The sequence below is a fragment of the Cryptotermes secundus genome, unplaced genomic scaffold, assembly GCF_002891405.2.
Source record: "Cryptotermes secundus unplaced genomic scaffold, Csec_1.0 scaffold350, whole genome shotgun sequence".
NCBI lineage: Eukaryota > Metazoa > Arthropoda > Insecta > Blattodea > Kalotermitidae > Cryptotermes > Cryptotermes secundus.
The window spans coordinates 86085-102705 of NW_019731981.1; the positions used below are offsets into that span (position 1 = coordinate 86085).

The 16621-nt window shown below is 35.5% G+C and overlaps 1 protein-coding gene across 3 annotated transcripts in view; it reads right to left on the bottom strand.

Annotated features, from left to right (window-relative positions):
* Positions 1–2879: 2879 nt before the first annotated feature.
* LOC111867394 overlaps positions 2880–16621 on the bottom strand; it is a 43444-nt gene continuing 29702 nt past the window's right edge. For all 3 annotated transcript variants that reach the window (XM_023857207.2, XM_023857205.2, XM_023857204.2), the window contains 2 exons: positions 14116–14311; positions 2880–10576 (listed from right to left, as the gene is read on the bottom strand). In XM_023857207.2, the coding sequence (XP_023712975.1) occupies positions 10284–10576; positions 14116–14311 (489 nt within the window). In that variant the 3' untranslated portion in view covers positions 2880–10283. The remainder of the gene's footprint in view (positions 10577–14115; positions 14312–16621) is intronic.

The following is a 16621-nucleotide window of genomic DNA, read 5'->3' on the forward strand; positions in this document are numbered from 1 at the left end:
CTGAACCCTGCAGAGTGCCTACTAAATTAGGTCCATCTGTACTCATGAAATTGGAATCATTGAACAGACTTTTGTGCCTTTCAATATTAAAGCATTGTATTGAAATTAAACATATTTCAGTATTGATTAAAACTGGGCAAAGCTAACAGACATTTTCCATGAATACGGTATATAAATGTGTATAAAAGTATGGCAGTCTACACAACAATATAAAAAGTAAAGCTATTCCTGTACCAGGCCATGAAGGCCCATAAAGTTGTGAGATGTTGGGGGTCCCACATTTTCTAGACAATCGGCTCAAAGATGGTGGTAAGGTTGTCAGCCTTACGCTCTGGCCGCACTTTACTCCCCAGGAAAATTATTTAATTAATTCCTGGTACTCATTTCTGTTAGAGGCTGAGTAAACCCCAGGGCCTAGTGTGACTGGAAGGATTAGGTCAACTGAAAAAAATCCAATGACCTCATCAGGACTTGAACCCGCGACCTTCCAGCTTGTAGCATAGGCCCTCAACCACAATAATATTCTGTATTTAAAAAGAAAGTAGACACTATTCCATCAACTTTTGTTTTTAATGATGCTTAAACCTTAAAATTGCCTACAAGATGACTAATACAATAAACACCATTTGAAACTTAAAGGAATACCAGGAGATATATACAACCTGAGTCGTATATACTAGCTACAATGCGGTGAATGCCCATTCAAATATATCGGACAGACAGGACAGACATTCAAAGTCTGCTACAGAGAGCACATAAATGCTGTCAGGACTAATAAACAACATTCTAAATTCACACAACACACTTTGGAAACTGGGAATACATTGGACACGATGGACCAGACCATGAAAGTATTACATATAGAAAGCAAGGGACCCAAACTCAACACAATATAAAGATATTATATATACAACATAAAAAAGAAAGGTCTACAGATGAACAATACATTTACAGATATACATAACCCCCATATTCAACATTGTAGTAAAAATACACACACAAAATAACTCCACTCCTTCCGCATATCTTCAACCACTCACAATAACTTACCCCCTACCTCATACAACTCGACTCTATACAAACATACCCATACAGATACCTCACAAGTAGTCTAGACCGAACCGCTACAACATAGCGACAACATCGACACAGGGAGCAGCCCATACACATACCATCATAAGAAGATCTAATATACGTAAGTACATATACTAAATAACCTAATAACAAGTTTAATAACAACAGACTCAGAAGCTTTGTCTTATAATAATTAAAAACTGTTATAGATCACTCCAAATAAACATGCTGGGTGACATGCAAAATAACGAGCACACGACCACACGACCTAACTTATGCAAGAGGATCCCGATACGCAGGCGCCCCACAATATAGTTGCTTCTACCACCAGAAAATCATGTCAACATGTAGTGGTCACAAAGTTTTAAAGAGATTTATCACAAAAATATTTCATTTCATTTTTGTACAATTTAATTTTTACATTAAATCTTTAGTCTTTAAATTCAAATTTTAACTGAAAGATTCAATTTATGCATTTAAAAACTCTCAAGAGTACAATATGGATCCTTAATGAAGAATTAGATGCAATTCAACAACTGAGACTGGTAGCATTGTAAGCCTGATGATAAACCAGTATAAGGGTTGAAACATGTAGCGTCAACAAAAACAAACGTTGATGCAATAGTGTCTACTTTGTTTTTAAATAAAGAATATTGTTGTGTAGACTGCCATACTTTTATACCCTATTTATAACACACACAACAGGATACATACTATTAAGATTTTCCATTAAGACCTTCATGCATTTCTGTATGTAGCAAAACATGAAACATTTCACATTCATTATAATTGTTCCATAAATCTTGTGGTTTTCAAGATGTCCTTCAGGGTTTGGATTTGTCTCTATTCCTCCAACTGGAATGTATTGCTGTACAGTAGTTTTGTTGTATTGAGTATTTAAATTTTGACGATGATGACTATCTGATTATGTATGTATATTTATATGTTATAATATAATATATTGTTGACTTGTTCTATATCTGAGGCAGATGCCTCTATGGAGTTTTTGGAACTATAAATAAATGAATGAAAAAAAAAAACCATAGCATACCTCTAGCATACTCTCAAAACCAAATTTTGTCTAATTTCCTTATAAAAAAAATCACTTTCCTCTGGTGCTGAATACCCGTTTACCTTCATCAGTGATCACAGCTGATATGTGGACATCTGCAACTAAACTCCTGGCAAGGACTTGTTAATTTATACAAAACTGGTTCCTTGCAGGGCAGCAATGCCTGGACAGAATGGAAGTATGGCACTATTAAGGGCCATGGATTTGTAACCATCGCGTCATAACAATGAGCTCTTATTATCAACTGTGCTTATTAATTATCCTTTTTATGACTTAGACTGGCCACTTTTAGTCCTACTAGTGGCCACATAAATTTGAGAGGGTTTGAGTTCTATTTATCTGGATTAGCTGCTGCTTGCCTCTTCCTCTTTAGTTGCAGAGATGTACAGATTCTCTGCATGGGGAAATTCAGATGGCAGAAACATTAAATGTTGATCATGAACGGTCAAAAGAAAACAAATTTAGAAGTCTGTGTCCTTATGGACTGCAAGGTTCAGTGCCAAGTCAGGCCCTTCATATTAAGCCAACTGGGGCAGGGTGAACCTTAGAACTACTTAGGTTGCACTTTTAGGTTTCAGCACGTGGTAATGCTATTTACCACAATTTTTGCCTCTACAGCCAATCCCTTGATACCTCCCACCAGCTACGGGATGCTAGCAACTCCTTCACTGCACTCTAACAGTGCTAAAGCAAACTCTGTCTCTGATGATACGTCAGAAGAAAAAAATATAAATGAGCCATAATACTGGATGTATCTTTATTTTTAAATTCTCACACAGAAAGGACACTTTAAACCATTGCACAAAAGTAAGCAAAATCATGCCTACCAAATTTTGTCATTTTTTAAACTTGCATTTATATACTACAATTACCTAGTACATAAAAATAACTCATTTAAATATTAATATCAATAATCCAAAATTCTAATTTTGAACTTCATGCCAAATGTTACATTATTCCCATAATTTTTTGAAAAGAAATTTTATATATATACATGAGATGAATCTAACCACCAAAACTTTCCTCTATACTCTTTATTCCCATATGAAGAGCTGATATATTAAGAAAAATACTCTGTTACTTCATTAGAATAGACCCTGCAAATGCAACCCAAAACTTGGGACTTTGAAACACAGACCTCATTAGTGAGCAGTTCTTCAAAACAGATCACCTCCACTGAAACTTTAAAACCATTGGAAAAACTTATTACTTCTCACACTGGTAACATGATACATTAATTACAGATATTATCAGCCAAATAAGACAATGTTTCAATATTCCATACACACTTAATAAAGTTACACAGAACAAAGTCTTCACTCTTTGTTTGAGACAGTTTTAAACAGGCAAAAAGCATTGGAATGCTTCTACAAAATAGTGAGTTAACACAATATATATATATATATGTTTCTATTGACTTTCTTTGACATTGCTCTTCAGAACTAAATTTCTATAATGATGCTTTCGTAATGACTGGCTAGAAGCTAACAGTTCTTAAAGAAGCTCCAAATGCATGTGAAGTAACATACAGCACAAGAACAATGTTGACACTAGACAACAATAACTTGAACAACACAGGAATTAAATACTGATAGTTTCAATTAATATGTTCTGGAAGAATGAAGCAGACTTATTTCCTTTTGAGAACCATTATAATATAATATTAATAACCCCGATACCTTGGGTTTTCCAATTCAGCTGGGTCCTTCAGTAATCTCTCATATCCATCATACAATAAAACATGTTTATCAAGAATGCTGTAATATTCAATACCACAGTGGCATACAGTAAACAAATTTATATACTCTGTGACCTCTCATGTATTTGGGGCCTTTATATGTAACAAACAAACCGTTATAAGGATTATGATTACTTGAGTCACCAAAGTGTAGAGATGCTATCTCAAACATAAAATTGAATCTCAAACTGTGCAACAAGAAAGAAAATGAAAAAATTACATAGTCACCATTTCACACATACCACACATATAAGGTAACAACATTTTTGTGTCTGCATAGATAATGTAACATGAACATCATTTAGAAATGGCATAATACATGACCACTAGCAACCATTGTTTTATACATTAATACAAACACACGCTGCCTTTCAGTTTAATAAAAAATAAATATACAAAGTCTGGTCAGAATACCCATACATTATAATATAAGCCATGGATAATATTTCAAAATTATTTTATCATTTGGATGAAGACCTTTCAGTAACATTTTAGTAAAATCAGGCAGTTCTAATTTCAATAATTACCACATATTGTTGAGACAACTACTCAATGAAGCTGTCAACCAAATATTGATTCACTTTCTATTATAATCACCTAACTTATGGAACAATGGTTGTGCTTAAGATGACAATAAAACAAACCAATTCTTCAGCTGGTATTCCCATGAAGCCATTTATTTGGGCCTCAATCTTTGAACCATAATGTATACTTTTATTACATATTAATAACAATATAAAATGACAAATTTACGGTGGTGCCAGTGGTCAAGATCATACCAGACACATGCAATAAATGCTTTCTACATTAGACGGAAAAATCTGACTCAGAGACAATTGTCCTATCATTCATTTTTGTAAGTTGTAGAACACTGGTTCAGACATGAATTACATTGGAAGTTGAAGGTCTGTATTCTTTGATATGATGTGGGAAGGTTGTACAGCTCGCTAACAGCACCTTCACTCAAAGCTGCCTTAATATATGGTGTTCTAAAATTCAAATAGTCTAAAATCTCTACTGGCCAAAACATTACAAGAATCTGGACTGCATGACTGAAGATATGACTGTGTTAGGAGTTAACAAGAGAAACACCACGTCATTCTACGGATTGAATTCTGAGAAGGAAAGTGAAAGAATGTTACAAAAATGTTCACAATAATAGCATATATGCAGCTTCTTTCATTTCAAATATTCTTATCTGAATACAATATAAAAAGTTCCCTTTTACACAAACCAATGTCCCTGTGCAGCAGTTACATAAGTATATTTCTTGGATTTTTGTGGAAGAAAACTCTATTCCTTTTCCTTTTAAATTAAGACCAAAATGATTTTTCATCTCTGGAAAAAAAAAAGGGGGGGGGGCTATACTTACTTACTTACTTACTATGAACTTATAACATTGGTCTTTCACTCCTTTCCCAGAAGTTAGCTTGCTTTCACCCACTTCAACCCATCATATTTTGTACTCTAATATATGTACTAAAATGGAGATGTGATCTCAGGTGTTTAATATTAATATTCTAGCATTGTTTTGGAAATGCAAGAGGTTCCAAGTTAATATAAGCTCTTCAAGTCCTGATATGTTCAGGATGATGGTTTCCATTTACTTAATAAATATTAAATAAATAAGACATAAATAAATATTATAGGGTAATCATTTAAATCAAATAATTTTGCAGCAGTATTGACCAGCGGTATGCAAAAGTACTAAAGTCCATCTGCTGTATTACACTACTACAAATTTACAGTTAATTTGTTGTTATGATATATGCATATAGGCATACAACAAACAATGCAGTACAGCAATGAATTCTATGCACAGAATACAGTGCAAGTAACGATGTCAGGTTACCAAGCTAGGTAAATGTTATTGCAAATTATTATTAATGGTTGTATGAATAAAGTGCATATTTGTTATGCACATTACTTATTCTTACTGCATTATGAATGCTGTCTGCTGATGAATGGCAAATACTGCAAACCTACATCAACCACAATGATGCAAAGACAAACACCCATTTTAATAACAGATGTCTAGCCAAGACAAAATAGTACTACTGCTATGCATTTCTGGTACATAACAGTAAGCACCTCATACTACTATGGTCCTGACCTGCCCAAAAATCTGTCATGGCACTAAGCTAGGATTCCTCACTACTCTAAATATTTTTGATCAATATCTGTGAATAATTCATTATTCATCTAGAAGTACAGTGTTATTATATCACCCACAATTAATATATTAAATCTACCACAGCCCATTTAATTAGTATTTCATATATAATAAGTTATGAGATTGTGCGAGTGCAAATGGGAATATGTAATGTTATTACACTGAGGTCCTGTTCGGTGTTATCCAACACCCAAGAGGATGAATATTTTAAAGGATTCAAACAAGCGTATCAATCATATTGAATATCCAACACATACAACTGCACACTGACATGAATGAATTTCAACAGAACACATTGCATGTGTGTCTAGGAGAAAAGAGGCACGACGACTTAGCCTAATGGCAGTTTTTACAAGAACAGGAAATCTACCAAAACATTCAGCAAGCCTAAAATAAACACCAGAGCATGCTGGCTGAAAAATAATGTCCAGGACAATAAACCAACTCCTTCTCATTATTGTATCACAACCATTAAGTCATGGCAAATATGCAACATGTTACACTGCCCCAGATAGTTCATACTGCACCAATATTATGCTTTAAAACAATGTAATGATATATGGTAACTGTAATAAGTAATGGAAAATAAGTAAAATTCAGCACATATAAGTAGTCAATATTAAACATGTACACTGGCAGTCCCAGAAACATTAAAGTTCCAGTTAATTTCTAAATGAAACTAACTAAAATCCAGGCTTCCTTTGCTTTTAATAACATAACTGAACTATTACTGTAACTACCTAAAAACTAAGTATCAGGTAAGCGGTATTGAACCCTCCTTCCACTATCTTGCAAGATGACATAACTTGTGCTGTGTAATGTCATGTGCAGTGTCACTGCAAACAGTGGTATCTCATGCAAATTATGCATCCACTTCTGACATGGACAATTACTAACTATCCAGGAATGATCACAAAAATTTACACCAATAAAATCTGAAATAAAATCACCTAGTTTTCAAGTCAGGATGGAAGCATTTATATATCTTTATATGGTTTGAAGCTTACACAGCAACAGTACACAATGAAGTCTTAACATGCAATCAGCCCTGTCACCGTGGAGTTACTGTCTGACATTTCAGAGCCTGTTTCTGTTTTCACCCACTGTCATCACATGGCACATGCTGGGGCAACTGGCTGATGCGTATAAATATAGCATGCAAATACGACATCACATTAACGCCTGATGATGGAGAATGTGGTAGTCCCTGATATGCCAAGCACTAACTCTTCGATGACACAGTCGATCACCTGAGGTGACTTCATTATATATATATATAAATCTTGCACATAACCCCTTGAGAAAATTACTTCAGTGACAAAATATTTCATAGTATTAGTATTATAATTTAAATATGTCAGCATATTTAAAAATAGTTTAGACAGAGACCAAGACAAATGTTAACTAAGAACCTTTGGTCAAGGAAAAAATATTAAGACAAGAAAAAATAATAAACACATAGCCACTTACAAAACTCAAAATCACTTCATAAAGACTTATGAACACAGGCATCAGCATTTACAAGTATGTCAATGAGCATTTGATAACTTGAATATATCGTTAAAGTACAAATAAAAATTCATTAGGAAACTGCAGATTCTCTGAAGTTATTTATCAAGCAAGAAGGATCTAGTCCCTGAGTACTAACGGTACAGGCAATCTCCCAGACAGAAGCACCGCAAATTATTACTGTCGCATATAAGAGAATTTATTTTACCATTGTTCCCAATATCACATATTAAAATGTACAAGTAGAAATGCACTTTTATTAACAAATCTCAGTTCTCAGTGTGGGAAGTAATAAAAAGTAACAGGATAAATAATAAAGTTTTCAGTAAAACTCTCCGATAAACTAAGAGATTCAAGATAATAACAAAAGGTACACCATTAATGTTCTTTTAACCTAAAAATAACACACAACTGCCTGCCAGCAACAATGTGGCAAGAAACTTAAACAATCGTCAAACTGGAAGCACTTATAAAATGTGACTCAATAATAGGTAATAAACATGAGTCCTTTCCATGGCCAAAGGTTCGTACACTTAGTAAACATCCTAGCGCAGTATTAACAATTATATCTGTTGTGGTCACTATACATTATATAATCCACAAAACAATTTCAATACTTAAATCAGTTTTTGTGCTCCTACATCACAACTGACTTCCATTTAGAATCACGTACTTACAATGGTGTAACCATATAATATCTAACAACAAGTTGCAAAGCTAATTTTTCTAACACTTTTAACTTTAATACAGTAATGATATGGTGCAATAACTTTACAGCTATGCTGTCATGGAGCTTAAAGTCACACACTTACAAGTATAAAACACTGGTTATCATCATTTCACACTAAAAGACTGGAAATAAGTTTTTAAAAGATATTTTAGAGTTATACAAGCAGACTCATCATGCAGTCCTCCATAAAAAAGTTACCTTTAGCTAAACTACATTCCTTTGAGAAGTTTGGTCTCTTCGAGTCATATTAATTGATATCACATGCATTACGTTACGATTGTCCTCTATTAGTTTTGACAACTAGCACTTATTTACCTAACATTCATAAAACTTAATTCAGATTGTGTAATGAGGGAGAATAAAGATCTAATCCAACCTTATATATATAATATATATCACAGTTTAGAATGTCAGCAATGCCGGAGAAAAAGCACCAAACCAATGGATCGATGAGAAGGAAGCACACAAGGCTTCCTGCTCCTTCCAACGTAATTTCTAGATTTTGCATGTGCAGTTATTTTGCCATTTGTTTAATACTGAGGTGCAATACATCCTAATACAGTCAAATACGAGGGAACATAACTTTTTCTACACAATGCACAATCCATTAAAATTCAAAAAGCCTATTTTTGATGGGAGGCATTGACAAGACAAACACATTTGAGCATACAGCCAGAATGATTAAGTTACAGCTTACAAAGTGCTCCCAAAAATACGTTCACATTATGTGGCTATCAGTGGCTTTTGAACAGCAAGTAAGTTTGGTTCAAATAATTTAAAACAAGATAGAGAAAAAAACAATGCAATGAATAAAACTGAGAACATTCCTCTATGTCTTCCATTATTACCTTAATAGCAACAAAAACTGTGTGCCAAAGGAAAGTAAGACAATTACCATAATCAGTCTTAGGAAAGTTTCACTGCAAAAGGTGGTCATGACAAAAGTGTGATTCTTGTTATGCTATATAAGTTTTGAGTGGAGCAATCACATATAACCGTTTTTTTTATACCAAATTTTGTAGAAGTAACCTCCAAATGTCATGACAATGTGTAAAAAAGCAGGAAAATTTTAAGGATGGTCAAACACATTAAGCTAGCAGAGTGCAATTTATTCACACAAAACACTGTAACTCGAAGAGAGCATTTTAAAAGACAACTGAGCCGGAACAATTGGCAAAACTTTGGCAATCGAAAGGCTATATGTTTCCATTGCAATTGACTTTTCCTTTAACATGACCATCAGTTACGTACAGTATAATGAACAAGTCTGACCAAAATTTTATTTATGAATGAGGTTTCTTAAAGTCCGGTTTTTAAAATAATGAGCATGACTAGTCATCGAACACTGAGGCACAGGAAATCATTTTTTTAAGAAAGAAGAGAAATATCATACTCACATTTGTGTACTAAAACCTTACATCATATGAAAACTAGTAACAAAAATCTAGCCCATCTTCTTAGGCAGTTTATATAATGTTAGCAAGTGGACTCTGCAGCCATGCTCTCTAGTCTATATTCAGTAAATACACATATCTATCTAGCATCATTGTTTAACATTAAGTATCATTAGAATATCTTCAGTAACGTCAAGAGTATTTAAAATCAAATAAAATCAGTGCAGGTAGAAAGAACACAGTAACCTGCACCAACCAAGCCTCAAATTCAACCATACTGATCATTTCTCCTTCACAACATCTATATTACAGAAACAAGACTATCAAATAATTGCCAACAAACTCCACTGCATAGACTGCTTTTCTTTTTGTAACATCCACAGTAAAAACACGTCAGACTGTTAACTCTATATGGGAAACCTACTCTATTTCTTGTAGGAATTCTAAACTAGCCAAATATGTAAGGATGTAGGTTAATAAATAGTTGTTAAATAACTTAGATAAAAAGTGTGATAAAGAATCATGTCAATGCTTCTAAACAAATGCAATATTGAGCTAGCCTCATAATCAGCTCAACTTCAAGATTCTGGCCTCTAATTGTTTTGTAGCTCCTCTACTTGCCCTGCTGTAATATCAGCAGCAGTAGTGGTGGTAGAGACAGTAGAAGTACTAATAACAACTGAGCTAGCAGTTGCAGTAGTGGATGGAGCAGAGGTAGCATCCACCTTGTCACTTGCATCTCCTGTTCCTGTAATTTTTGACTCTTTGCTTTCCCCTTCTTGTTCTTGCATCAGCAGTGTCACGCCTAAGGCACACCACATGCCCGTGCGTGCCTTTCGGGATCCTGCCGTCAGTTCCTTAATACTAGCTGCCAGGGCCAGTATATCTAATTTAAGAACAGAGACACAGTGTACTATTAATGTATTATAATACTGCATTCTGTAATACACTTTCACTGAGATACAACTTCCTGACTGTTACCAGTTGTGTGGTCAGGTTAAGTAATTTAAATTAAATTGTGTTATTTAGTGTGAGTTGACTTTGTACCAGTTGTATGGTCAGGTTAAAGACAAAGGTGAAGTTGTCCCTGTGCTTTACTAACTAAGCACTACATCATGAAGGCACAGGGGGAGTGGATGTACAGATCCACATTTTCTTGACCTCAGCACTAGCAGGAGGTGAGTGATCAGTTTCACGCCCCGGCCTTTTTACTCCCAGGGAAAGAGCAACCAGTACCCATTGGAGAGGAGGTTGGGTGGACCACAGAGCCGGTCCAGATGATGTGGAGAAAATTCTTGAATCTTCCAGGACTCAAACTCCAACCCCTCCATAATCCAGCCCATAGCCAGCTCCATATGGTCAGCTTAAGCAATTTAAATTAAACTGTTTGTGTTATTTTATGATGATACATCGACTAGTACATAGCACAGTTGGTATAGTGACTGGTTACTGGATGACCAAGGGATCAGAGTTTGAGTCCGGGTGGGGGCAAGAATTTTCTGTTCTCCAAATCGTACAGACTGGCTCTGGGATCCACCCAACTTCCTGCCCAATGGGTACCAGGGGCTCTTTCCCCAGGGATAAAGCGGCAGGGGCGTGAAGCTGACCACTCACCTCTAACTAGTGCCGAGGTCAAGAAAACGTGGATCTATACATCCACTCCCCCATACACCTTCATGGCGTAGAACTTTACCTTTACCTTTTTACAGTATACATTGACTACTACAGTTATAGAGAGAACGGACACAGATTCTCCCCACTCATTTGCCTCCTCTTTGCATGCCTTTTCCATTCCACTGCCTGTCACTCAAATTCTCACTGTCTCTATGCTTCCCAGGTTGTTATTCATGCGACGAAGGGTAGGTGTCCAATGCAGGAAGTATGGGGGAGGTGACCTGCTTGAAGTCCTACCTCTCTTTAAGAGAGTTCATTTTCCTGATATACCGCTCATGGATTGTAAAGTTCTCCTTTAATACAGAACACCATCTGAAGATGGTCCTGTATGACTGAAATATGTTGGGATTTTAACAACACATACTCAGTGCTCCAAAATAAGCTAGATATATATTAAGATGGTAATTTACATCTAAGCCTAAAATCCTACAATCCTTGTTCATTCTTTTCCTGACCAAAGTGTAGGCACATCTGGCACAAATTAAAATAATGACTGGCAAAAAGGAAGTCCTGACAGAAAGTGCCCAACCGGTACCTTTCTTCTCCACAATAACCATACTGATGAACTTAGTTTACTCCTGCATCTACTTCATTTGAGATTTGTGTCAACTCTGAGAATAACTCCATTGTCTCAGATGTATAGTGAACTCTAAATAAACAAAACAAACAAACTCCATGGCCTGTAGTCTGCAGGCAAACTATACTGACTGAGTGACTGCAGCTTGTCAGCAAAGTTAGTGCCAAATTTTGCAGACAGAAGGCGTTGTACGGTCAGTGTAATGGATCTCCACGGCAGTTAATCTCAGTATTCTAGACCAGAGCCGCTATTTCCTTGAAATAGCTCCTCAATTATCCTCACAAGGCTGAGTGGACCCCATTCCAGACCCACTACTTCTCAGAAAATCTGGTAGTGCTGGGAGTCAAACATGGGAACTCTGACCACTAGACCACCAAGGCAGTAAAGTACATAATAATGTCACACCAAATCGAATACCTTTCAACACTAAATTTTATTTGAAACAGAGTTGGCAAGTTACTTCTACAAGTATTATTATTATTATTATTGGAGGGGGTGGGTTTCCCCATGCACCGCGACCAGTGGTCTACTGTACGTCCCCCTGTGATATTCTACCAGTCTCTATACCCTACCAATACTGGTGCGTGCCATCAGTCCCGACTCAGCCAGCGAGTTCGGCCTCTACTGGCTCAGCGGTATCTACATGTACTTCTATAAGTAAGAAGTCACTTTCATTACTTCTAAAAGTGAAAGCTGAAGCAGCTGACCAGGAAGACAACATTTACCTTTTTTTTTTAATGCTAGTGGGGTGGGACTAAGTCCCTTGTACTGTGGCCACTTCCGGCCTATTGTACCAGCCCCAGATGATAGGTGAGGGTGATTGTGGAGCAGTTGGTGGAACGAAGAGTGGCAGGGGAAACCGAAGTACTCGGAGAAAACCTGCCCCAGCTCCAATTTGTCCGCCACAAATCCCACTTGACCAGACCTGGGATCGAACCCAGGCCGTTGCGGTGGGAAGCCAGCAACTAACCGCTTGAGATATGGCACAGCCTTACATTTACCTTCAGAAGCAGGTAGAGTGACAAGTATACTTAACAAAACCAACAGAAATTTGAATGAATTCATAGAACTAATCACAGAAGGAACATTACAATAAGAAATCACATCCAGAAGTCAGTTCTATTATTATGGTGATTATCTCTGAATGCTGTCAATACAATCTGTAACTTCCGTAACACAAACTGCATCCGTGAGAAAGAAATACTGCTAAGTCATAACTGCAGTTGAGGGGTACCTGGTATTGGAACATGCTGAATATTTTGCATCGCTGCAATGAAAACTGATTTATCAGTTTAAGATGGTACTCTACTTCTTCTTTCAGGTAGAAAAATATCTAATATTTGAAAATAGAAATTGTGAAAGGTGAAGCACCCAAGTTTGTAGTTCTCTTCCAGTCCACAAGACAAAATCATTGAAATGTATCAAGAACTGAAAATTTGGTTAAATGAACTGTTACATTTGACGAGATGCCTATATAGCTGTGCACATACAAGTAAGGAAAGTACAGCAAACAATACTGATCAATATATCACAATTAGGATGATACTGATGATCTCTTTTGTCTTGCAAATGCTTACTTACATTACAAAACATGTATGCCATCTCTTGCCTTATTTGGTTTAATTTTAATAATCATGTATTATTGAAAGGAATTTTTACAGAACTTTTACTTACTTTAAATCCAGATGAAATTCAATGTGCTAATATAACTGGAAGACCTTACATTTTGAATTTGGGTTTGAATCCACAGGATTATTAATTATGACATAAACATATGAAATTTACCATTCTACTTGCATATGCTTGTGCAATCTCAAAAATGAGAGAAATATATAATATGTCTTATGTTACTGTTTACTTCTGTCAGTTATGTGGTACTATCAGAAGTTAAAACTGTCCCTTAGTTACTCTGTAAGCCATAATTTGACATTCATGAGTTTCATAAATCTAATAATAGCCACAGTGGTCACAGTCCTTGCCAAATCTCCCATCATGTGGGGGACTGGGTAAAGAGAGAAATATAAAATTTTAAGACAATTCAATTACACTTTAAACAACTCCTCTGACACCGAACATCAGATTTTACAACAGTTCATTGAGCCAAGCACATATAAATATGACTGTTTATAAAACTCAAGTGCAGTAAAACACATGGATATAAGCAAATCACCCACCTTTATCCTCTTGGATACGAGGAGTCTGAATCCCAGCCACAATATTATGATGACGGTTGGTTGAATTGATAATTTCATCACGGCGCCGAGCCTGCACTTTTTTGATGGCATCAAGCCATGTCTCCATGGATGCATGAATCTGTGGGCTGACAGCCTCACCACGTAGTTGCTCCATTTTGGCAATCAGTGTGATCACCTGTTGGTACAAAGTATCCTGGATTACTTTCATGACAAACCAAGAGTAGAACATCTATGCAATGAAATTTTGTACTGAATAGGCTTGTGTAGCAGTAGCACTTCTTGATTTGTGCTCAGAAAATGGTCAGTCTGAAACACGGCCAGGACGCTAGCTACTGACTAAGGTTTTTCACCATTTTCCTTGGTCCCTCTAGGCAAACGGTGGGATAGTAACTCAATAAAGCCACAACCACTTTTCTCCAAATCCTTTCCAATTCATCATTCACCTATCATCAAACCATTTGACGATACAGATTCTAACAACAGACGGTTTTATAAAATAACCCACAAAGAAGACACAGTAATCAAACTTGGAGACTCAAATTTTTCAACGTTTTTGTATTGTGGCATATAGACCAGTTGCCAGGCAATGGCTGTGAAACAAACAAGACAACAGCCATTGCTGGGAAGCGGCCATATATATCATATCAAAAAAATAAACAAACACACAGATAACAATAATTAAAACTAATTGTTTATGTTATGCTCCACATATTCAGAAACCGTATAAAAGGAATTATTCATAAGATATAAAGACAGCTTATTTTTAAAACTAATTCTATCCTCTTTAAGGCTTTGAATGGTTATGGGCAATCTGCTGAATAGTTTAATAGTGGTACACATAGTACCTTTCTGAAAACCAGAAACATTCGAGTTTGTCAAATATAATTGCTTTTGATTTCTCGTGTTCAAACCATGAACATCTAAACCTGAACAAAATTTAGTTTGATTATCAATCACAAACATCATCAATGAGAGACTGTATTCACATGACAATGGCAGTCTATTCAATTTCTTAAAAAGATCCCTACATGAGTCTCTAGGTCCCACTCCAGACAGTACTGACTTATTCATTCATTCATTCATTCATTCATTCATTCATTCATTCATTCACTCACTTATTCAGCATTCCATAAATCCTTACATGGTTAAACACCAATGGATATAGAAATAGTCAACATGAGTAAACATGATCACATACTGCATCAAAATTGTGTAATGTCATACAAGTTAAATATATATTAACAATATACAACATGAACAAAAACCATCATCTATAACAATAAAGTGCTATCAACTATCACAAATCCGAAACTTTAATTGTTGTCACAATTAAAATATTCGTCCAATGAATAAAATGAATTTAAAAATAGGAATCTTTTAACAGCAGACCTAATTTTTTTAATCTCATGAGCTTGGTCTTTTATATTAAGTGGAAGTTTATTAAAAATTTTAATTCCAAAATAATACGTTCCCTTTTGAAAGGCAGTTGAGTTAAACGAGGGATATTGGAGGTTATTACTATGTCTTGTGTTGATCATATGAAACTCAGAATTAGATAAAAATAGATCTTTGTTTTTGACAAGAAATAACAAAATGGAAAAAATGTACTGAGTAAAGGGGCAGAATCTTTAGTCTCTTAATCAACTCCCTACAAGAATCTCTACTTCTGGAATTGGTGATGACCAGGGCCCGGATTTTGATGACCTGAAAATATTTAAAAAAATAAAGACCGAAAAAATCCATAAAAATGTCCTAAAATATGACCCAAAAATGTAATATGCAGAGGCCGCATTTTGATGACCTGAAAATATTTAAAAAATGACCTAAAGGAGAAAGAGAAAGAATGCTTCGCTTCGATGTTATTCACATTTCAGAAAACATATGAAGAAAAATTCCCTAAAATGGCCAAAAATGACAAGAAATACCCTTAAAAGCCCAAAAATTTACCAAAAAATTACCCCCAAAATGAAAACGTGACCCTATAAGAATCTCTACTTCTAGAATTGGTGATGATGCTTATTACCCTCTTCAGTAGTCTAAAGATATGGATGCAGAGGGGCGAATTAGCCCAGAAAATCAGGCCATATGTCATATTAGAATGAAAATATGAAAAATATACCGATCTCATTGATTCTATTGACATATAGGGTTTTTAATAACCCCAACTGCATAGAAAGCTGAATCCAGTTTGGACATGAGCCAGTCAATGTGTCCTTTCCATGATAGGGTATTATCAATCAACAGACCAAGGAACTTAATATCAGCGGTTGTAGCAATTTGACTGTTACTATAAATGATAGGTATGTCCATTATATTACTATTCTTGGCTGAGAAATGCATAAAATACGTTTTATCGAGATTCAATGGCAGTAAGTTAGCCTTGAACCATCATTTATATTTCTGAACATTAAATTTAGTTTGTTTTCATACTCAATACGATTAAAGTTCTTGACAATAATTCTGGTATCATCCGCGAAGAGAATAG